The sequence below is a fragment of the Ambystoma mexicanum genome, chromosome 7q (assembly GCF_040938575.1).
Source record: "Ambystoma mexicanum isolate Mex_15411 chromosome 7q, UKY_AmexF1_1, whole genome shotgun sequence".
Taxonomy (NCBI): domain Eukaryota; kingdom Metazoa; phylum Chordata; class Amphibia; order Caudata; family Ambystomatidae; genus Ambystoma; species Ambystoma mexicanum.
The window spans coordinates 131,270,107-131,294,745 of NC_090941.1; the positions used below are offsets into that span (position 1 = coordinate 131,270,107).

The window sequence follows — 24,639 nt, forward strand, 5'->3', positions numbered from 1 at the left end:
TATCTCCTCCATCATTCACTCCATGATGAATCAGTGAAACATATAGTTAACAGATACAAGAAAATACAGACAGAACATTAAATTCATGATTGCTTATTCTTAGGCAGGACTGCTAAAAACAAATGGGTTTTTAACTGTCCACGTTGGAAGGCTGATTTAAAGAGGCCAGCCTGTTCAAGCAGGACATGTTTAATGCTGACCAGTCATCTGGACAATAGAAGGGTTGAGATTCTGAACCCCTAGGAGGGCGCAGTAGTTAGATTTTACCCCAAAGATGGGGCAAAAATTATAAGGCTCTGAAGAGCAAATAGCAATCACTTCCTTGCAAACTATGGAGATGGCAGGAGAATATTGGAATCACCAAATCTCATAACAAGGGGTCTGAGTTATTTAAGAAAACATAAGCCCCTGATGAAGTTCCACAGATCAATTCTGAACAGGAGGAACGAAACATGTTGTGTCTCTACCTGATTAAATATAGTTGCATTGTTTGCACATCTAGATGTGTGGTTTTTATAGGTACAGTTCTTTTTAGCATGAGAACACTTTATGTATGCACTTTGCACTTTGTGGTCCTTGTACTGTAAAGTGTTTTTATGTATTTAACTGTGCGAGACTTAGGATATTTATGGATTTGCCAAACAGATATCTCAGGTTTAACTTCTTGGTGATTATAATGATTATACAACTTGTGTGCGCAATAAAGATTAGAAGTTGGATTTAAAAATGTCTTTGCTTAGATCTATTTTTACCCTACTAGCACCAGCAGTCCAGGAGGTTGTGTTGTATTTAGAGCTTGTATCACCAGGGATACCGTTCCTGCTGCTTCGTCATGTACCCTGGAGTGTCTCATAGTATGGTATAGTTTGCTCTATTGTATACATAGTTTTTCAACCCAAGACACACAGATCACAGAAATTCAGATAAGTGCATACATGTTTAACCCTTATTAGAAATCATCAGTGCAGCATTGTCTAACATCCTTGGGGTTGGAGCATTGTGATATGTTTTGCAAACACCAGCAAAGTTATAATGGGTGTACAAAGGCTTGGAGAAAAAGCAATCCATTTGGAAAACATAATATGCCAACTCAACTTAGGTACACATACCAGTGCCTCCCAGTACCATCAACAGAAGATCACCTGCAATGCAGAGCCACATGACCAATGCATTGTGGGTTTCCAAATGAACTGAAACAAAATACTTTTGCTTCATAAATCTACCATTGTCTTATATATCACGACTATTTTATCGATGCAGACGACAGCATGTGTTTCTTTTTTACCTCTTCAGCCCTGAAAACTGCACAAACCTCCAAACAGTTTAAAAAATAAATCCAATTGAAAAACATCCCAATTTAAAGAAAACCAATTCAATACTTGCTCTAACTAAATCATACTGTTCACACAAAAATGCTAAAAAGTCAATCATAATTCAAAATGTTGGATTTTCCATTTACATTATCAAAATATTCCAGTTATGTTGATGCCAGATTATAATTGTGTCTTCTTCTTCTACAGTGCTGACACCCCCACAGGAACATGTGTGTAAAAATAACACAGCACAAACAACATATAATCTTCCATACCTCACTCTTTTTTGTTTATTGCATGGGTATTCCTTAATTGTGACAAAGCTTACTTAACTGAATTTGACATTAGATATGCCATTTCTTCTTCTTACAGACCGCATGCCTCTCTAAACCTTAGTAGGCATCTACAGTATACTCTACCATCCTTGTGGTTGGAGCACTGAGGTATATTTACCAACACCAGCAAACTTATGGTGGGTTCATGAAGACTTCATAAACACCCTGCCACCTGAAATGTGAAAGTTTAACAAGCCATTTCAGTGAAGTCACACATGCCACAGCGCCATCCAGTAGCTATTAATGAAAGTTCACCTGGAGTTCAGAGCCATATGAGCAATGCATTATGGGTATACACATTAGCCCAAATGCAAGCATTTTGCTGCAGAAAATAAAACATAAAAGACAATGTACACTCATTATGAAGCTCTGTTTTTATGTGTAAACCTTGTTTAATCCAACCCATGTGGTATGCAGATTTCTTTCAAAATCAGGTTCTATTCCAATTGAACATTTAGTTATTGTTATAGTGCACCTCAATCAAATGTTTTCATGCTTAACCCCTTAATAGTTGGTAACATTATTTAAACAATCCAATGTGACAATAGATTGATCAGCACATGTTTCACACTAAATACTCATGCTTTGACAAGGTAACATTTGCTACAATACAGTTTCTGGGACGGCAGCATCGTGTAGCAGCAGCAAGGATTGGCTGTCTGCAAGAAAATGCATTGCAACATTTTTTCAATAACTGTCCTCTGTAACATGTTATGCTTGCTGTTTCTGTGTTGTTGTATATAGCTTCAAATTCACACTAAACTGTGAGTGCCGTCTATCCCGTATTTACTGCCGTATTGCAGTGAGGCAGTTGTGTGTCATCGGAGAACTTAAAAGGGTGCTAAAGATGCAAGCAATTCACATATTTATAGACAAGTGTCTGCTCCTGCAAGTTGGCTCAGAAAAAGCTTTCATCATGGTCTGGTTTCTCATATGCAATTCAAGGACTCCGGGGATTGCGGCCCGGGGAATAACTGGAATTCAAATCTGTTGCTCTTATTCATGTAAACTATTGATTTCTTTCATTTTCTTTTTCATGCCATAGCAGTAACCAGGGGTGTTGCTAGGTCTGGAAAAGATCTGGGCCTAGACTAATGATGGGTCTGTCGGGACTCTGGGCTAGCTGGCCCTTTGGTTGTACCCCCTGAGCTAAGTACATTGAGGTTCATATCATGCTCCAATATGCTGTCTGTGCAACACTCCACTCTAACTTGAGTTCTCAATCCTTATTCCAGAACATAATTTACTGATAGATGTGAAGACATTCTTTCTTTGTATTTGACTGTCACCATACACAGTTTAATACTTTTGCACATTAAACCAGTGTTTTCTATTGCTCAAAAGCACATACCTTTTTCTTAAAGTCCAATAGTTAATTTGTATTTATTTATTTATTTATTTATGTATTTATTTATTTATTACATTTGTAAAGCGGCCAAACCCTTTGGCACCAGGGTGCTGCTGCAAGACTAATTACATGATACAATAATACGTATTACAAAGAAACACAGTGGACTTTTGCCAGCTAAGGACAGACAGAGTGTATAGCAGTATAAGAATGGTAAACAGTGTTCAGAAACCAGTGTGGTTGCTCATTCGTAAACACGTCAACCTTCAGTGGTGTATCAGGCTACTATTCTGTTTTGACATTATTTATTGTATAAGTAATAACAGACTCATTTGTTATGAGGCATTCACAAGACCTCTTTTTGTTGTGGTACTGGAGTTGTGTGACAAAATGACTGCTGCTCTGAAGGAGTAGATGTACGAATAATGGCTACACATTCTAATCAGCCCCACACTACTAATCAACCAGCAGTGATCCCAAACATGAAGATGAAACAGGCACTGTCAGATAGGTATACCCGCTTCACCAATTTAGGTAACGTGGGCCGAGGACAGGCAATACTCTTCGGAAGAGGTGTGAGCTAATAGCAGTAGAAACCCAAGTAAATTTAGTCCAATGGTGCCAAAACAAAAGAATGTCCAATCAATGTTGTATACAACTCTAGGGACTTTAAGCAAATAATAATGTGCAATCGTCTGAGTAGAAAACACCAGGAAAGCCCATCCCTGTTAAAGAAGTACATAGAATGGAGCCTCTTGTGAATGGGCCCTCTAGGGTTATGAACAGGGGTGTTCAGGCAGTCAGAATTGGCAACAAAGCCAATTGTCAAGAACCTGTACATGCAAAAAAAAAGGAAGAGAAAGTGGGCTTAAAAGTCACTTTTGTCCCAACAATCAGATCAGGTGTACAGGGCCTCTTCACAATATCTTTCATTGTTGTCTTTGGTGCGTGACAGAATCCGGCCTGGTTGCTAGGTGTTTTAGCTCTGGTTGAGACAATGTTGAGAAATTCAAGTTGATGCAATCCCAGTTATCTTTGCGTCAGGTTGTCTTTGAGTGAGGTCGAATGTGTGGGTTAAAGATGGGTCGAGTTGGTTTTCGAGATGATGAGACAATGACTTTCAAATGTTCAGGGCAGTGGTCAAGATGGCCGTGAGTTGATGGCTCTGCTGGTGGAGTCAGCGTTTGAGACGGGCAAGTCAGTGGCCTCCAACAATCAAGCCAGCACTCAAGTCAGTTGTCCCTATGTTATTGAGCCCTGTAATCGGATCTGGACAATCCTGTCTGCTTCAATTGCCCGAGCCAGTGTCTGGATTGCTCAAAGTGCAGCATGCACTTGGAAGCTTTGTAGACAGCCAAAAGCAGCACTGCTGGGACTGTTGTGGCTCGAAAAGCATCAAGTGCAATTTATTTGGCTTGAAGAGGACTCAAGGGGATTCAACAGGGTTCCAAGCTGCTTCTGAACTTCTAAGTGGCTCCAGAACAAGGCAAGTCTGTCTGTTCTGCATTATCCAACCAGGGAACATGGCTATCAGTTACAGGGGATCCTTCACCTTCATTGAACAGAATCCTAGTTCCATTGTGGTCTGCAGATAGGCCTTGGTACAGAGCAGGTCACCCTGAATATTCCGGGCATATGGTTAGGTAACCGAGATCTCTTCTGCCTTGAATGTCTTCTGTCTTCATCATTATGGGCAAGGACTTTGGTTCAGGCTATACTCTGAACGAAGGTCAAGTAAATCCTCCTTGACCTTGTAAGAGTCCAAAGATCAAATAAAGGAGAAGGGGGTTCCCCTCCTTAAAAGGGAAATTGTCACAGGAGTTTAGTCCAAAACAAGCCTGCTGTAAGGGGTCCAGTGCCCATTGATGCCTGACATCCCACCAAGATTGCCTTCGGTGCAGGAAAGAAGTTAGCAGGGAACAAGATGGTGCATCCCCTCTTTCAGCCTACCAATCCCTTCTGGCAACTCTAACTCTGCCCCATTCTCATTCCTGTCGATTTCAGAGTGACTCAAGTGGTTAGAACTCTGGCGCGAGTGTGAATGTATTATGTCAGTGCTGTCTTTGAAGAACCGATTCCCAGGAGATCGTCTGATGAGGGTTCTTTTGCCCAGAGAGAAAAGTGGGTTGCCTTTCATGCAGAGGGAGCAAAAGGCAGTATCCTGGCCATTGTTCTAAATGTTAACTGTGAACAGACTCCAATACATATACGTCCTGTTGTAGCTGGGAGTGTCTGTCACTTAAGGACACTTGATTGTTTTTTTTTTTTATAACTGGGCCCTATTCACAGAGCTAAAACAAGGGTGATTTCAAATTGCTGTGGCTATACAAATGTGTGTTCTTCATAGTCATCAAGCCCCAGCTAGTCCTTGCTTACATTTAAAGATTCACGTGCCAACATACTGACTAAGGCACATAGGAAATCATCATGAGTTGGGCAGTGTGGTAAGAATTCAGTGGTAAGAGCGTTACTGCCACATTACTGCACTTCCCAACTATGAGTTGGGTGGGAAGTTGGAGGCTCTGAGATGGAGGTAAATTTGCCAACCTTCTGCCCATTTTCGGCACATTTACCATGGCAGAATTACCACTGCTGTAATTGGGCCGAAAATGCCTCATTGAGTCCAATGGATTCCAAAAAAATAGGGACTTACACCACCACCGCCACTTGTAATCCAGCGGTAATACGGCTGGACCAAATGGCATTAACAGTAGTTGCATTGGGTGGTATTCCAGTGGATTTACCGCCGGGATACCGCCCAACCATGATGAAGCCCATAATTAGACATTTTGAAAACAGTGGTGCAGAAGATTGAAAAGTCAAACCGTAACCTGCAGGAACTTTGTGTCACAGCAGCTAGCAAGATTGCACGGCTGGTGATGAGTGTATCAGGAGTCTGTCTCAGCAAAGGCACATGGGTGCACCATAATGTTGGCATTGGAACATGGGGTGCGATCAGCAGACCTACCAATCAGGACATGATTACCTGTATCAGAAAAACTGTGAATCATATATGGTCTTTACACTTTTTCATGAATTAGTGGCAGGCTACATAAATACCAGTAGCATGGCAAGTGGAACATGTTCTGTATTATTTAAATTCCTTGTAGACTAAGTTGATATAAAACGTTATTTGCCTCTGAAAAAAAAGAGATACTTGAAAGCTAATGGGTTAATAGCATCTATTAAGTTAAACACTATCCAAATATGTGTAACATTTATGTGATTGACATCAGGCATGTCTGCCTGCAAAAGCATGGCTGAAATTTAATGGACTGATTGCAGCTATTAAGCTGCTCAAGGCATAATGAAAACAGTGCTTGTTTTCCAGATTATTCAGCATCCCAACACGTAACCCTGAATTAAACTAATTAGCATGGCTCACTGTATTTTATTTTCAACAGCAAAATAAAGAGTGGTGATAAAATGTTAGCATTTATTGGTTTGTAAATGAAAGGACCATACTAGTAGTAACATGGTATACATTTTAAGATCAACTGTAGGACATTTTTACGTATACAAGTTATAATTTTTAAAATACCTGAATTGGGGTTCATGTATGCCTACAGAAATTCCAAACCTGTTGGGCTTGTCACTGCTCTTTGATGGCTCCCTAAAAATATAAATAATGCTAAGCATCTGACGTGCAAAATTCGTGTTCAATCTAGTAAGCAATAAGGAGTACATTGAAATAAACACTGTATGGATATCCCTACACTCCAAAGATTAACAGCCTTTTCACATGGGGTCTATATTCCCATGTAAGCATCACCTAAAATCCAGAAGCCTGGTTACTTCAGAATGTGAGAACCCTTACTTGTGGTAGGGGCATCCTAGAAGTTAGATCAGGGTTGTCCTATTCCAGGCCTCGAGGACCGGATCCATGTCCGATTTTCAGGATACCCATCATGAATATTCATGCAATACATTTGCATACAATGATTCTAAATTAATGCACATGTTTTCTCATGAATACTCATGAGGGATATCCTGAAAACCTGTTAGGTTTCTGGCCCTCGAGGCCTGGAGTTGGACTACCCTGAATTAGATCATGTAAGCGTTAGCATACATAGAAAGACATCCTGTCATGGCTAACTAGAACACCCCTGCATATTGCGCTCTCCTCTCTCCTGAGTATTCCCTCACCCACTAAACGCTGCACCACTATGACCATGCACCTCTCTGAGAGGCTAAATTCCGCACCCATCCTCAGGGCCATATGCCTCTACCAAACAGCCGCCACTATCCCTGACCGTGACAAGGCAAAACAAACATGGGTGTATGAAGACTTTCGTTGTACCCCGGAAATCACAATGGGACCATCTGTTCTATTCCATTGCCATATTGATCTGACTATGCATATTTTCTGTTTGGAGGTCAGCCAATGGACTACCGGAGCAATCTCCCCACAGTGGAATGTCAGTCACTGCCTTGAATAATCTGTAATATGGTGGTTCACAAAGGCCAATGTGCACGCATACCTTATGTTGATAATATTGATGCAATATGGGGTTGGGCTCACACTCTGAAATATCACAATGATGAGTAGGAGGACTCCTTCTGAGGAGGTGATGGAATATGTAACGCTGCTGTGATCATTTCAGCCTTCACTTAAAGTTAACAAAGAGAGCAAGCCACCTGCAGCCACTTCCTTCTTCTACCCTAATAGTTTCTTTTTAAGTAGGTCTTTCAAAAGAACAAGCTTTTCTTTTTTTCATATGGCTCATCAATTTGAATTTGAAAATGGGTACTTTCTAGCGTTTTCATGCGCACTAATTCACATGAATTCACACGTCCTACCATCAGTGCTTAAAATAGTGTTCCAATTAGGGTGCAGGTGAGTGTCATGACTGCTGCATAATTTATGGATAACGCCCATTCTTTAGTCCAAACTTTATCCAGTTTTCGTGCTTTAAAACTAAAAGTGATACTGCCCATAAAATATAACACTCCTGGCCCTCATCACTTCCATCTCTCAACAAAGACCATGTAGCCCCGCCTTCTTTCTTCAATCTCCTTGATCCACAATTCGGCCTGTCTGACATTTGTATTGCAATACGTTTGCATTTTAAATTTAATTATGCTTGTGTAAAGTCGTGTTTACCTCCTTATGTTAAATTGTCAAATCCAAATACTTCATTAGTTGATAAAAGTTTGGGATTTAAAAATTGCTGATGGGATGCTTTCATTTCTGAATCCAGATTTTAAAAGTGTTTTGTAGGTCCAAAAGTAGCTAAATGCTTGCATTTTAACTGGCATAATGCTTAGACACTATTTTTTATCAGGCAGTGTGAACCAGTGTAGCTCTATGGACAGAGGCCATACATTGGGGAAGAGTCATTATCCCAGCTGATGATGATGCCTTTCGAGGTCTATAAGGCTTTTAACACATAGTGGTACTAGCAAATGATGTTTTGCAGTTTTCATGGTAAACTAAAAACCATTTGTTTAATAATGGGAAAGTAAATCGACACAATCAATACATTACATTTCATTTTATTTTGCAGTATTTAAATAACAAAGCTCTCTTTATAAGTTACATATTTCAATTGCAAACTTGGTTAAACTGGGGAGGGGTTAACATGAGCAGGCATTAGGGGTGATGTAAAAGTAAACTGTTTCTCTATAAGAAAGTAAAATAATATTCCAGTGTTTTAGCTTTCACTAGGATAAATTAAATATAATATTCCTGATGAAAAAACATATCCTCTTAGAGAGAAAGTGGGCCTCATTACGACCCAGGCGCTGGACCATGGTGCTATTAGCACCATGGTCAATGCCGGTCTCCGCATGGTGGATGGGGGAATTACCGCCCCATCACAAGGTTGGTGGGGGCGGTAATTCCCCATTCACCATTTGCCCTTCCCCATTCCCATTTTGCCCCATAGGGCATAATGGGGAAGGGGAAGGTGCTAATTACGGCACCGTAAAGTACGGTTGCCATAATTAGCTCCAAGGTCCCTTAGCGGGTTGGATTTTAACGCCTGCAAAAAGCAGTCGTTAAAGCCTCCAACCCGCTAAGGGACCTTGTAATCAGGCGCTAATGGTTTAACGGCGCCGACGCTATTTACGGCGCCGTTAAACCATTAGCGCCAGGGTCGTAATGGGGCCCAGTGTCTTGTTGAAAGACAGCTTGTCTGGAAATTGCATTATTGTTTCCATGCCTACTTTGAAGTCAGAATACAGTAATTTTGAGTGGTTATTGACTGCACTTTGAACATTCTTATTGGCTGAGAGGATGTCAATAACGATCTCTATGTGCTAGTATGAGAAATCTCCAAAGATTTGCCACTTGAAACACCATTTGATGTTTAATCGTTTTATAAATAAATAAATATATATTTAATGAAAAAACGTTGTTAAAGGGACGTTATGGTTAAGTTGCGCTACTAAAAACCTATGAAATTCAGTAAAAAAACGTTGTCAAAAGGACGTTATTGTTACAAGTAAAATAGAAAAAACCCTGAAATTCGACAGTTATGGTAAGCTAAGCAACCATAACTCGTGCCACCACGTGCACTGCTAAGACTAACACCCAGGACATCAAAGATGACATCACAAATATCATTGATGACATCACAGATTAACCTCACTCAGCAGTGGGAATTGTAGGACACAATGCTCCCCTGCAAAATCCTGACCTGGATATATCTGTTTGAAGGTCTATGGCTTTTCCACCCTCCTAAACTAACAGTCATTGGGGATGTGCCCATTGCCCCTGTTTTTCCTCATCCTTACCCTTCTAATCCTCATTCGCTGACACCCTTGACTGCCTAATCTTTTGAAAACAAATAATTACAGTTAGAATTTGCATTAGTCAGCAACATTTCCTTAAAATGTAAATCAGTAACATATAGTTGGGATAATACATGCATAACCCTATCCACATGCCTCTAACTGCTGTGGATGAGAGCCTCCATGGAAAGCAGAAAACTAAGGCAATCATCAGGGGCAAGATGGTTATGGTGAGTGATAATTCGTCCGGCATATAATTCTGTCCGGTACATCAACCTGATAGGTTTTTCGGTGGTTGCATGGTTACTATGGCACTGCCCAAGCCCCTTGAGCTTCCCTTTAGCTCCGCATGAGAACAGAAGTTTCTTGGGCACAAGGGCGAGAGGTAGAAATGCATAACTGCTCGCCAGGGCAAATACCCGTGCCACATATCGCTATGCTTCTGCTGATTAACCCTCCATTCCCTACAACCGAAGAGGTGCCGAGCAATGGAAGCAAAAATTCATACTCCAAACATATTGCACCACTGGCTGTGAGCCAGGAATTAATGACCGCTCTAGCCCCGTCGGCCTATACATAAAAACAGCATTAATGCATGATCCCAATGACCAATCTGTGGCAGCCAACGTACAGGCATGATGGTGACATTTATAAATGGTATACAAATGATTAGGCAGTCTCACAGAGGACACTGGTTACAATGGTATTTGTTCGGGCTCCTGTCGTAAGGAGACCGTGTTGCAATGTCAACAACACTGGCCCACTGTCTCTTTGTCCCATCTCGTTAGCATGCCGGAGCAGAGTCCCTTCAAACTACGCGGCCTACGCCAACTAAGCCCCATTTGCCTGGAACAATTAAATACATCTGGGTATGGGCAAATGCTAAACGACTGCAGACCTGCACAACATTTTATTGCAACACCACTGAATATTGTAAAAGGATACATCTGGCCTGTGGTTTTCAAGACTAAGATTTAAGGAACACTGTAATTGAGCAGGGGGACGATTCAGATGACCTCTGAAGTTGTCAATGTTTATTTAAGTCTGTGCTTTCTTCTTGTGTGTATTAATAACTGCCCTCTTTCTTTTATATTCACAGAATTTTTCCGGGAGCTGGTGGAGAATTCTGGAAAATCCCTCAACGACATGTTTGTCCGGACCTATGGAATGCTGTACTTGCAAAACTCTGAAGTGTTTCAAGATCTTTTCACTGAACTGAAGCGCTACTACACTGGAGGGAATGTGAACCTGGAGGAGATGCTGAATGACTTCTGGGCAAGACTTCTGGAGCGGATGTTCCAGCTCATTAACCCCCAATATCAGTTCACGGAGGACTACCTGGAATGCGTCAGCAAATACACGGACCAGCTCAAGCCGTTTGGCGATGTTCCCAGGAAGCTGAAGGTTCAAGTGACAAGAGCCTTTATTGCTGCACGGACCTTTGTCCAGGGTCTCTCGGTGGGAAAAGAAGTGGCAAAGCGAGTATTCAAGGTAAGTCAATGCATTGCCGCAGTTTAATGCACTTCCACACTTTGTTTTGAGAATCTGAAACATTGTAGTTCATTATTCATTCATTATTAAGTAAGGATGCGTTGTCCAGGATTAATTTCAAATTTTGTGTCAGAGATCTTCTAGGAACTAAATTAGCCTACACGCGTTGACTTGTTTAATACACAGAATTATGTGAAATCATAGGAATTCACTATACGCTTTTCAATTGTCCTTCCCAAAATGTTTCATTTGGTGAAAACTATTTGCTTTGCATCGAGACATGCCAAGCCATGTTTCACATCTATTGGCACTTCATCAGGACATGATCATATATAGAACTAGCATGCTCTCTGTATCTCCAGCAATGATGCATCCAATGCATAGCTTAGTTTAGAGCATGTCATCACATTTTACAATAGAAATACTTGGTTTCCAAAGTGACCTGGGCTTCTTGTCTCGTGAATATCTGTTCTTTTACAGAAGATGCAAACTACCCTATTAAAAAGATTATTCAGTAGCCAATATATCAAAAAATATTTCTAGAAATCTCAGTAGAAAATCTCCAGATGGGCACACATAACACACTTTATCATTCAAAGCAAGAAATGCTCATTGGAAACGGCCAATGGCCTACTGGGTGCATATTATTTTCAAGTATTAGAAATTAGTTTTCAGAAATCCCTTACAGAAAAAGTGAAATCCAACAGTGGCTATTGCAAGTCCTGCGTCTAAATTGATCACATTGTGTGCATGGACATCTCTGTCTTGTAGGACAGTGGAAGAGAATTAAGCAGGAGATCATCCATGCCAACCTCATTAGGCTGATGACAAATACTCAGATTTCCTTGAACCCTTAAAGGAATGTAATACACGAAGAACCTCTTGACACAAAGCCTTGCCTTTAAGGATTTCATTTCCTTGATTATTTTTCCTCCATCCCTGTAGGAAAGGAGCAGCATTACCAATCACCCTAAATACAGCCATTCAGGGCGATGGTTAATCTCTCACCCAATCAGTTCCGTGCTTGTTTACTGTCCTTTAAAACTGCAATTTTCAAGGGATCAATTCTTCTTTTAAGTAAGTCTCCTGGTCCCGTCTTCTCAAATGATCATCCACTTAAATGTTTACTGACAATCAAGGGTTTGCTAATTACAGCTCAATTATCAGCCAGCAGTCTCTAGGCAGTCATTTGTCACCTCCACAATCCTCCCTCTGAAACTGGCCCTCTACATTCTTGTCAATATGATGGGTTAAGGATGCATTGCGGAAGTAGTATAGACTTGACGTGTACTGAGGATAGTGCTTCTACACTGGGCAGACTAGGATGGGGTGCTCATTTGTGTTTGCTTCATCTTCACAGGGATGTACATTGTCTAATGCTACTGCTGGTCACAGACCCTGTTCATATCTAATGTTGGCCACTAGACGTTGCAGACAGACTGCATGTGGGCATCCCAATATGATGAAGTGCATGGATGTGGCTGGCTGGCAGATACATTGCTGCATTCATTGGTTACTCCAGCTGACCTGTTTGGTATATACTCGTGCTGTTCCATTTAGTAGTCAATTTGTGTTATTTATTAAACATTCCTTCTTGTCACATGCAACATTGCCTATGCCATGCATGTGGGGTATGCAGCATGTTATGCAAGCAATGTATCATCCGGCCAGGGTTGTTTTGAGTGAAACACTGAAGAAATATTGGGATGGGATCTGCAGAGACAATCTTATGATAAGGGCTTGGGTAGGGGTGTCACCCTTACTGTAGAGTAAAGCATCTCCTAACTAGGATACTCTTCAAGAAAGTGTAAGGGGGTTGCATAGCTGACGGTCTGTATACCATTGTCAACCAAGGCCCGGTATGCTTCAAGCATGTATTTATTCAATGCATAGGAATTCCAGCATTGCATATGCCAACTAGTCCCACAGCACAGTGTTAAATTTCACCTGAATAAAGTATCATACGTAACCTAGCTTTGGGTGACGTATGATAGATAAGTGTAAGGGTGTTGCAGAGCCCAGGGGCTGTATACCATTGTCAACCAAGGCCCGGTATGCTTCAAGCATGTATTTATTCAATGCATAGGAATTCCAGCATTGCATATACCAACTAGTCCCACAGCACAGTGTTAAATTTCACCTGAATAAGGTATCATACGTAACCTAGCTTTGGGTGACGTATGATAGATAAGTGTAAGGGTGTTGCAGAGCCCAGGGGCTGTATACCATTTTCAACCAAGGCCCTGTATGCTTCAAGCATGTATTTATTCAATGCATGGGAGTTCCAGCATTGCATATGCCAACTAGTCCCACCGCACAGTGTTAAGGTTCACCTGAATAAGGTGTCATACTTAACCTAGCTTTGGGGTGACGTTTGCTACCTAAGTGTTAGGGGGTTGCAAAGCTGAGGTACTTTATACCATTGGCAATCAAGGTCCTGTATGGTTCATGCATATATGTATTAAATGCATGGGAGTTCCATCATTGCATATGCCAACTAGTGCCACAGCACAGTGTTACGGTTCACCTGGATAAGGTATCATACGTAACCTAGCTTTGGGGTGACGTATGATAGCTAAATGTAAGGGGGTTGCAGAACTGAGGAGCTGTATACCAATGGCAATCAAGGCCCTGTATGCTTCATGAAAATATGTATTAAACTAATGGGAATTCAAGTATCGCGGTTGAAAGCAAGTTGTCATAGGCGGGTGAAAGGTCTATACAAGATGAATTCAGAATAATGTTTTTGTTGGTAGTTCAGAAAAGTAACTGTTTTTGAAAGTGCTATTCATTATTTTGTGTTCTGCTAAGTTTCAGAGTCTTATTATAATTCAGAGTCTGCCATTTGCATGTCCTATTTGTGCATTGGGTCCTGCAAGATTAACACTTTGGGTTTTGGATGTTTAATCTCTTGGTATTCTGTTCTCAATCAAATGGCTCATGAGCAGTTTGCACAGAACCTGGTCCACCTAGAACTATACTAACAGAAGCACTTGCTGCACGCCTGCAAACGCCACTTGCTGGGTGATTCATAAATAAGTCTATGTGTGCACTGTGCAGTTATCACACATGCCACACTGCTCCAGAAAAGGTGCTGGGATTCATATCAAAGTAACAAATTTGCCAGGTGCAAGCTCCTGATGAATAAAAACGTGTGAGCATTAAAGTCAAACTTGAAAATACTGCAAATAAACATGGGTCCGATTCATGGACATTTTTGCAGGGTTCAAAGTGACTTTGCACTGCTGAAAAGTGACTTTGCACTGCCGTGCAAAGTGTATTATCACAGTGAAAGCATGGGCAAGGCTATTTTGTACTGTAAAAAGGACTGTGCACAGTCACTTTGAACCGGGCAGAAAGTTCCATGAATCGGGCCCACAGTGTTAAAAGCAGTATACTATTCTGGTGAATTAGCTCATAATGTGCTGGACTTCAGCATGCCTGATCTGGAAATACTAGCATATTGCTCATTCCTGTTTAAGTGTAGGTTTTCCCTTTTCTCCACTATGGTGGAATTCATGCATCACCCACGAGCGTGACTTATGCACTGAACCATGGTGAAAAGAACTGGTGAGACTTTAACATGAGCAGATCATGAACTTTAATGGATATTAGTGTTGTTCTGGGATAGGAATGGCTATATATGATGCTGGTACCTGTGCTTATTTCTAGGTTCTTTAGAGAGCTGAATGTCTGGCAATTGAAATAGGCCAGGGGGGCAAAACATTTTATGTGACTGAGATATTTAATTAAAGCAATGGCATTTATGATGAAGAAGGAAATAGTGAGTCAAATAAAAAAAAATGCACAAAGGAATGTGTCTTATAGTAGTGCTTATAGTAGTGCTACTAAATTGCAAATTCTAACTAGTCCCACAGCACAGTGTTATGGGTCACCTGAATGAGGTATCATACGTAACCCGGGTTTGGGGTTAAGGTCGGTGACACCATTATTGGTTTTGAATATAAAGGATAAAACACCAGGAAGCCATTCACCTTGTTTATGTTTACTGGAAAAAGAGGTGTAAAACAGTGTGGGGAGTGAAACATCTGTTGGAACTATGGCTCCAAGTGTGTCATGTGTTTGCTAAAATTGCAAAAATGACTTATGCCAAGTGGGAAAAAGAGAAGATAATTACAGGGGGGAAAGGAAGTGTGTGCTAATCTGCCTGTGGGGTGGGGGGTGGGCTTGTCCATCAATGTTTTAATTTGTATGTTTATTTATTTGAAGAACAGGCATATAATGTTCAAACAGAAATGACTTAAAATAACACAGGTACAGATGTCAAAGGCATTCCCACAAAGAATGAATAATCAGTTTGTTTATGATGGTGTAAAAATGAGGACTAAGGAAACTGAAACAAAATGTGTATAAGAAAACAGATAACTTACAAAGATAATATTAACCAGAGAACCCTATGTGCCATCTGAATATTCTGCCTACAAATCAAAGCTCCCTTGACCTGCAAAACCCAGGACTCTGCCTGCAAGTGTGAAAGCCATCTAGAACACTGTGACTGGCTCAGAGAGGGACACGTGACACACTGCCTTCCTTATTCAGTCTCCCTTGGGCATCCAGCATGGGTGTCTGCAGCCAAGGGCCACAAGCAGCAATGGGCATCTCCCTGTTTGGACCGGATGCAACTGGTAAGGGCCTTGGGTCAGAATAACTTCTCAAACTAGGACTTCACCAAGCTCACCCTTTACCTGACTGCTGCTTCCACACATAGGGACCCTTCCATCCATTGACTATCAATTAACCACAGAGCTTCTGTTGCTACACAGAGCCAAGGGACAGTGCTGGTTTAGGTCTGTTAACTGTCATTTCATTATCTATTGTCCCATTTTAGCCCAACTCAGAACTTAGACCTGCTCCTTCTCAGCCAGCCATCCACCTCTTCCCAATTCCATTCACTCACCTACCCTCCTTTTCTCCTAGGCTAGACTCTTTCTTCACGGTCTTCACTTGCCTATTTCTTCTACCCTCCATCATACATCTTGATTTCACTCCAATTCTCCGTTTACTCACTCTTCTCCTTTTTTCTCTTAGCCTTCAGCCTCAACTTAGTGTAACTTCTGCATCCATCTCCGGCCTCCCCATCGTCCTCCTTGCCCCCTGCACCCACACCCCTCAAATAAGATGCTCCCAGGAGGTCCACCCTAATCTAGCCACCTCTACCCCACGATACCCTCTCCTCTCCCCATCACCTATCACTGTGTCACTTAGCCTCTGCAATGTAAAATCCCTCTGCAACAAGTCTTCCTACATCACTGACCATTTTGAATCTACCACCCACAACCTTTGATTCTTGCTATCACAGAAACCTGGCTCTCTCCTCATGACTCTGCTACACTAGCAGCTCTCTACACTGACTTTGCTACCATCTCCCATTCTTCCAGGCCTGTTCGGAAGGTCGACCATGTGTGCGGTTCGATTTCAATAAGGCCCTCAACACTGCCCTCTACTCCCCTGTGACATCAACTCTTCCTCCTTTGAATATGCCACTATTCAACTCCTCCCTCCTTCTCTCCCTGTCCCCGCTCAATGTCCTGGCTCTCTTTTGACCCTGTGGTCCTCTCAACTCCTTCTTCCCTGATCTGGCCCAGCTCTTGGTTTCACTTCCTACCCCCATTGTAATACTCTGGGACCATCCCAAGACCTCTACAGCCACATACCTTGAACTTAAATCCCTCCTGCCTGACAACTCCCTCAACTCCCTCCACAACCAGTCTATCCACAGATAACCTATTGGCAGCACTGCAAGGAGTTGGAAAAGGCCAGGCTGCGGAACAGACGAGAATGAGAAACAGATAATTAAGGTTAAAACACACTGAAAGAAAACCTGCACCCTGTGGCTCTCCAGATGTTTTGGACTAGGACTTCCATGATTCTGCTTCATTGACTATGCTGGCTAGGGTAATGGGAGTTGTAGTCCAAAACATCTGAAGAGCGAAAGGTTTCAGTATTCCTTTGCTTTTTAACTCAGGCACAAGCCACTTTCTCTGCATGTGCAAATAATAATATTATTTTAAAAAGCATGGCTCACCCACCCAGAAATGGGTTGACACCTCAAAACTCATGCATCCCATTTCTGGGATCAATCATAGACTGAGAACACCTTTTAGACTTGTCTATATACAGGTAATGCAAATGTTTCTTATTCCTCCACAGAGACCATCGGTGTGAGGGATCCCAAAATACTTCATCACCCTGAGAACTGCAACAAGGATACTTAGACTGTCCATGGTGAATTCCTTAGCTTGAGTGCAGAACACCATGTTGAAAACATTATTCTAATCTGTCTAGCATGACGTTATCTTGGTGCATTCTGACATTTGCTTTTAGTTCTAATTTTGAAGTCTCATTTTTGCCTCTTTCAGTGTGGTGAGGCTACATCTGATATCCAACACTTTGTCAATACCACAAATGTCTATAGAAAATATCTAAACAGGATGTTGTGTGCTGCTCCCCTTATGTCCCTAGGTTCCTTCAGTATGGCTCTTTAAGCCGATGTACCCACTTATGTATAGTTTCGGCTACAATCTGTATAGGGACTTCAATCTCATACCTTCCTTTTTTCTGTCTGTCAATCAATGGTAGCGGTTTTGCTTCGCGAACGGGCAATTAGAGAAGGACCAATGAAAGCCTGTTGCGTGCGTAATGCTGACTGCAAAAAGGCTAAAACAGAACTACTGCTGGCCCTTAAAACTCCTGGGGAGGGGATGCAAATATCTTTCTGAAGACTATAAACAATTGGTGGGTAGGAAGAGGTTGCAGGAGGGAGAGAGAGATGGGAGGCTCTTGTCATGGTGGTAGCCTTAAGAAATCAATATGGTATCTGGCAACTCATGACCAAGGGAATGAGGCCGCATTATAAAATCTATGAGTGTAAGATCTCTGGGGAAATTTGTTTTATAAACAGGGCAAGATCCTATTTCACAACTAGTCCAGCTCTTTAGGGCAATAATATTATTGTTCTGATTCAAAGACTGGGCACAATGTGTTTGCACAATCAGTTGGAAGGATCCCGACACCCTTAATATAGATATATATATTCATGCATTACCAGTAGTATGATCACTTCTTTCTCCAAACTTTTAACATCTGAAATAAAAGCCTGTCTTTTCCATCAAGCTGACAGGGGGCTTAGATGGTCCATGTAATTAAAAAAGGAGATTGGGGGGGGGGCAGACTAATCAAAATATTGGACCTACAAACCTATTTGACTGTTTGGCTGGTAGACAGAAAATGTGCAGATTGTTCACATGTAAGCTGGATTCCAAAGAGTGTCACCACTTTGGATGTGGTTTCTTGATTATAGCTTTTAGTTCAACACTATCGTGGTCTTTAGGAATGAAACATGTTACCATCTTTCTGTAGACTTAAACACTGACATATCACGGGAGACAATGAAAGGGCTGTCAATTCTGTCCATGTTACTGGTAGGTATTCTACAGCATCTGTGGAAATCTCCACGCTGTCCTGCTCCGGGTACCGGGTGGTCAAAAAACAAGTGAATTTCCCAACACAAAAGGCATGAGGCAAGGATGTGTCCTAGCTCCATGTTGAGTCACTCTGTTCAATAACAACCTGTTGGGGTCAAATAGCGAGCTTTGGTGCAGATGTAATGAGACTAAACAGGGAGCAATGGGGTATTCTACTTTGTTGCTGAGAGCGCAATTCTCATATCAAACACCAATAGGGCTATGGCAACAATGTAACTTCTTGAGTAGCATTTGCACTGCTAAGGACTTCTCAGTAAACATCACGATAACCAAGTCCATGGTTTGTCAACCTCGTAGAGCCATGAAATTCGGTTTGACTCCGATGGGAAAATGATTGAGAAAATTGGCAACCTTGATTATTGGGAAGTTTGTAGCAATACAAACACATCCTCGGAGCCATAAATAGACAAAACTAGCACTATCTTATCTAGATGAGGATAGGCGTTACGAAAGTTCCTTGAATATTTTAGAGCCAAGACAGTGTTGATATGATATGATGATCGAATGATAGGTTATTTATAACGCGCTTAATACCCAGAGGTTTCTAAGCATGGACCCAGGGATTGAACCTGTGTTGCTCCGTGTCATCTTGCTTCCAAGGCGAGCACGTTGCCGCTGAGCTATCCTCCCACGCCCAAAATTGTGTATAATGGAGCTCTATTGGGCCCTAGCAGTTATGGTAGCCTGATATGGGGCAGACATCTGGGGAGTCTGGAATGTGAGAAAGTTAGAAGCCCAAGAAAATACATTGTTTAAGAAGCTTCTTGGCCACATTTGTAGCACTTCTAACATTACTTTGCACCTTCGATTCGGGAAGACAGGGATTGCATATGCAGTTAACCTCAAACCATTACTCTACGGGATAAAGATTTCCAGGTCATCTGCAATCAATATATAAAGAAAGGCCCTGATTGATGTTTTGGACTCCCATTCGTCACCCATTCCAGAGCCAAACTTGTAGAATGGCGGTGCAGGAAAAGTGTCCGTAATTCCGATAATGCCACTTTTTTCAGGCACCGCCATACTCGTAATGAGCCTTTGGACTCTTATCATTATACCCCAAATCCTTCCATATATAGGAATGCCCATGTGCTCATATGAAATGTCTGAATTGTATGTTGCTTATCTTCTTTGTGGCACATACATGTTTCTCCTTGACTCTCTTGTGTGTGCCCAGCCCACACACCTAGTAGCAAAGGAGTTTTCCATTTAGAATGAATTGTATGTCTCACCTCATATGCATTGCGTCAGATAATGTTGCACAGCTGTCAGCATTCTTTTACCAGCGCCTGGAACTATTGTGCTGACATTTGCACTGACCAATCAATGCAAAAATGACACTGGCACGCACTAACCAGGGCCTAACCACATGTTTAACAGTCCAAAATATCAGATCTGACACCATTGCAAATTACGTGGTCCAGCCATTCTTTTTTTTCCGGATCTAGAGCTGTCCATCTCTCTCTTACATCTCCACAGGGTTGGAGATCACCTAGATTAAATGTAATATTAGGCCATCTCTTAGATAAAGGGCCTCATCACGAATTGGGCGATATCGTGGTGGTAACACTGCCAGGGCTATTAGCGTTACCACCAAACCCCTGGCGCTATTAGCACCGAATCATGGGTTTGGCGGAACAGTAATTCCCCATTTACCACTGGGCCCATTTGTGAATTCCCCATTCCCCATAGGACCCAATGGGGAATTTTTGGCGTTACTACCATCGGCGGTATTAGCGCGCGGCAATAGCACCGAAAATCAGCAATTTTGCAGCGGATTTACCCCCTGCTCTGAGCTGCGGGTAAATCCTGCCAAACCCATGATTTGACTGACCCTTAAATGAGCGGTAATAGCCTTACCACTGCATTTAAGGTTACCGCCAAACTCGTGATGAGGCAGAAAGTATCGTATTGTGGACATTTCATTAAATCATCCCAAAGCCTCAGAAAATCCCTAGATGCTCACCTTTTCCCTGCAGATAAAGAAGAAGACAAGCTGACGCTGATTCCCTGCAAAAAGTAGCATCATCAGATATGAATGTATACGATGTCTAGCTACATACAAGCAAAGCACTCGCTATCACACTGCTGAATCTGTAAAGCAAGGGGTTTGCTCTAAGTGCTGCAGTGTTCCTCGGCCCGGCAAGCTGCTTCCCTTGTGAAAATGTCACTGCTTTCCGAGATTTTCCTTGTAATTGCTCACGGCTCATAAAAAATTGAACAAATAGAAATGACATCCCAAAAGGAGATTCTGTCTTAATGTAGGTCCTATTTAATGAACGCTTGGTACTAAAATAGAGATGATCTCTGGCTGAAAGACACACTTACTAATAAAAGGCCCATCTGTCGGATGTCTTTATTGAAAGAGCTGCTTTGTTGCATTGTACCACAGAGGTAATATATGCTGCAAAATCCCTTTCCGACTCATAGGGAATACAACAAGATTGTACCATCTGCAAAGGTTTAATGGGCGTTATTTTGCCTCTGTATATTAATGTCGAAAGGGCATTTGTACATGGTAGTTATTTCATACCATGTACCACCATCAAACACAATGCACAAAAGTCAGGGCTCCTTTTGATTGGGACGCAGGGGGGAAGATGTTGATTTACTAGCTGAGAAACAATTCATGCAAGTAATTTATGAGCTGCTCAGGCAACTACGTGCTACACGCAGATACTGATAACCATTGCCAAGGCCAAGTACTACCAAAAAATGAAAGCAGAGCCTTCTTCAAAGCCAACGAGCATTGCATAAACCCTCTGCCCGCGCCCACGTTACTCCATTGAGAAAAGCATGACCCCCAACTCTTTCTTCATCAATAAGATCTGCATTATCCACAAACACATAGACACCAATGGCACAACTGATAGCACACTACACTTCCAAGCTCTCTAAACCACAACTACATGGACAACATTCAAGATACTAACTATGGAAGACCTCACTGTCATTCTAGTATCTGTTAAGGCCACATTGTATGCAGACTCCTTGCTGCCTTTGCACCCAAGACACTTCCAACTGAACCACTTCTCCTTTAACTGGCAAGCATCAACAGCTCCCTAACTCCAGGCACTTTCCCTTCGACCCTCAAGACTGGACAACTCCTCCTGCTTCTCAAGAAAATAACACTGAATGCTTGCAACCTCAGCAACTACCACCACATCACCCATCTCCCCTTCCTAGGTAAAATCCTTGAGAAGGCAGTAGCCACACAACTCCTACAACACATCAAAGATCAAGGCCATCAACCTCCTTCAGTCCTACCAATCTGTCTTCAGACCCAGACGCAACACAGAAATGTCTACCATCATGGTGATCAATAATGCCCTTAAAATCCTTCACGAAGGCCATCCTTGTCTCCTGATTCTTCTCAACCTCTCAGCAGCATTTGACACAGTAGACCACCAGACAGTCACCAACAGTCTATATCAATGCATGAGGGTCAGCATCCTCGATCAAAGACATCCACAGGCTCAAGATCTCCCTCTCATTGATCCAGTTGTGGATGTCCAGTGCTTACCTGAAGCGCTACCTGAAGCTTAACCCCTCCAAGACTGAATTTCCTACTGCTAACCAACAACACAAAACACCCAGACATCCAGACCATGCTCTCTGCGAGGAACCTCGAGGGCTTCATACCCCAGCTGGCCACCTATGCCACGTCCCTTGGGTTTGAGATTGACAGACACCTCTCCTTAAAATGGCATTTAGCAAGGAAGACATAAACAGCTTGGTAACATCTTTCCATCCTGTGCAATATCAAGCGCTTCATCCCAGAAAATAAACTTCAGATCTGCTATCCAAACCGTGGTCATCTCCCACCTAGATGGTGGCAATGCCCTTCTGGAAGGCCTTCCGGTGACTACCCTGACTCACCTGAGATGTGTCCTGCATGCTGCAGCACGACTCATCAAAGGACTCTGCAAATTCAACCACATGGCCCGACCCTCTTCGAGCTTCACTGGCTCCTGCTACAGCCATCTTCAAATCCTGCTGCATCATTTACAAGGCTGTCACCTTGAAGCCCTCAAGCTACCTCATTGAGAAACTCAGAATCTATGGAGGCCTATGATGCACCCGAAGTAAGGACATGTGCAGACTGGAACTGTGCCAGTGCAGGAAGGAAAAGAAAACAGAAAACAGGCCTCCCCTGAGAATGCCCCAAGACTCTGGAACCTCCTCCTCATCAACATCAGACTCACCCCCTTGCTTCTACAGTTCAGGAAGGCACCCAAGACCCTGCTCTTCAAGGAATGACTACTCCCTATGACCTAGCTCCATACACTGTCCACTCTCTACCATTCCTGAGACTGGGTGATCTGATCCTCACTGTTTCCTCGGCTGATTACTTGTAAATCCATTGCTGACAATTGCCCTCCCTCCCCTGTTTTAAGATCCCTGCTCCCTTGTTTCTCTGCTGCTCCCTAACTTTGTTCCCCCCCCATGATTGTAAAGAACTCCATTGCTTCCCGAAGCTAGGTCAGCACTCAATAAATACAATAATAATAATAATAATAGTTATACATCTGTAGAATTTTATGTTTGATGACTCAGGGCCACATTCTTGTATTGGAAGCACAACAACACTGATCAGCTTGGGTGTGGTTCCCGGTAACCTGCGGTTAAAGGCTGGTTTCTGACATTAAGTGTGATATAAAAGAAGTGCAATACACGGAATTGGTTGGTTGACCAATGGGTAAAGACTTCATCTGCCAATCCCAGACCCCCTGTGGATACAATACACATATATCTCCGCCCTCATTGAATTTTCATTAAGCCAGACATCCTAAAATAATTCTGACTGTAATTTGCAACTACAGAAAATAAATACCCTCTGCTTTGCTTGAACATGGGGGTTTAATTATTTATTTAACTGTTTATTTATAACGTGCTTAATACCAGTGAGTGGTTTCTAAGCACGGGAACGGGAATCAAACCTGTCTTGCGCTGCGTTGTCTTGACACCCTTGAGCTATCCTTCCTCCTTTTCCTTTACATTTGTAATTGTTTCCAGGATTCCGTGTGGGCCAGCACAGACACCCGGGATCGCCCAGTTTCTATGCTACATTTACAATCATGCAGTGGAAAAGGTAGCCTGGAGGGCACTGCTTAAATTCAAGTGTAAGCGGAATCAGTTCTGTCTCTGCTATTGTTTTCACATTGTTCAATACGACCAGTATATCTTTTAGCACAACTACAGCAAATGTTATTTTCAACACTGAACGAAAAGTATTCATGCAGGGAAAAACTGTTTAACTTCAAATTAAGTAATTACTGGGTTCCTCATTATTTGAAAGAGGTAGTACGTTATTACATTTAAATCAGTACAGTTTTAAATGAGATCACTCACAGGGTGTAATTTTCCAGTCCTGTGCACGCAGAAATTATTAAACTCCTATAGACAGCCTATGTTTCCTGTTGGTCGTATTAATGTTCTTTATGTTATGTTTTTGTTCCTAAGCAGGGCTCTGACAGATAACATGTATTGTGACTGTGGCAGGATAATCCTACACGAGGTTCTGCTGCTAGTGGAACATTCTGGCATATGATAGCTAGTAGGGAAATTGCAAAGGACACTACTAGACTGTAGTGCACCAGAAATGTGATGCATATTAGACAGACGTGTGATAGGCCTAGGTCTGTAAATGATCTGGGGCTGCGCTAATGTCAGTACTGTCAGGACCCGGGGCTAACTAGCCTTTTTGGTTGTAGCCTCTGAGCTTCTAACCAGAGCTACAATCAAAAGACCCGGGGCTATAGCCCCCGCAGTCTCCCTCCTAGCAACGCCTCTAGTGATAGGGGATTCAAGGAGCTCCTGACCATTCAACGGTTACTCTTCTGAACTGTGTGAAGCTCCCCCACCAGTATGCAGTCAAAATACTATGGACGCTGAGCTTTTAATGGGCCTCA

At 42.2% G+C, this 24,639-nt stretch overlaps 1 protein-coding gene across 2 annotated transcripts in view; it reads left to right on the forward strand.

The window, feature by feature from the left end:
* GPC6 (glypican 6) overlaps positions 1-24,639 on the forward strand; it is a 3,633,782-nt gene that overhangs the window by 1,724,059 nt on the left and 1,885,084 nt on the right. For both annotated transcript variants that reach the window (XM_069639953.1, XM_069639952.1), the window contains exon 3: positions 10,831-11,222. In XM_069639953.1, the coding sequence (XP_069496054.1) occupies positions 10,831-11,222 (392 nt within the window). The remainder of the gene's footprint in view (positions 1-10,830; positions 11,223-24,639) is intronic.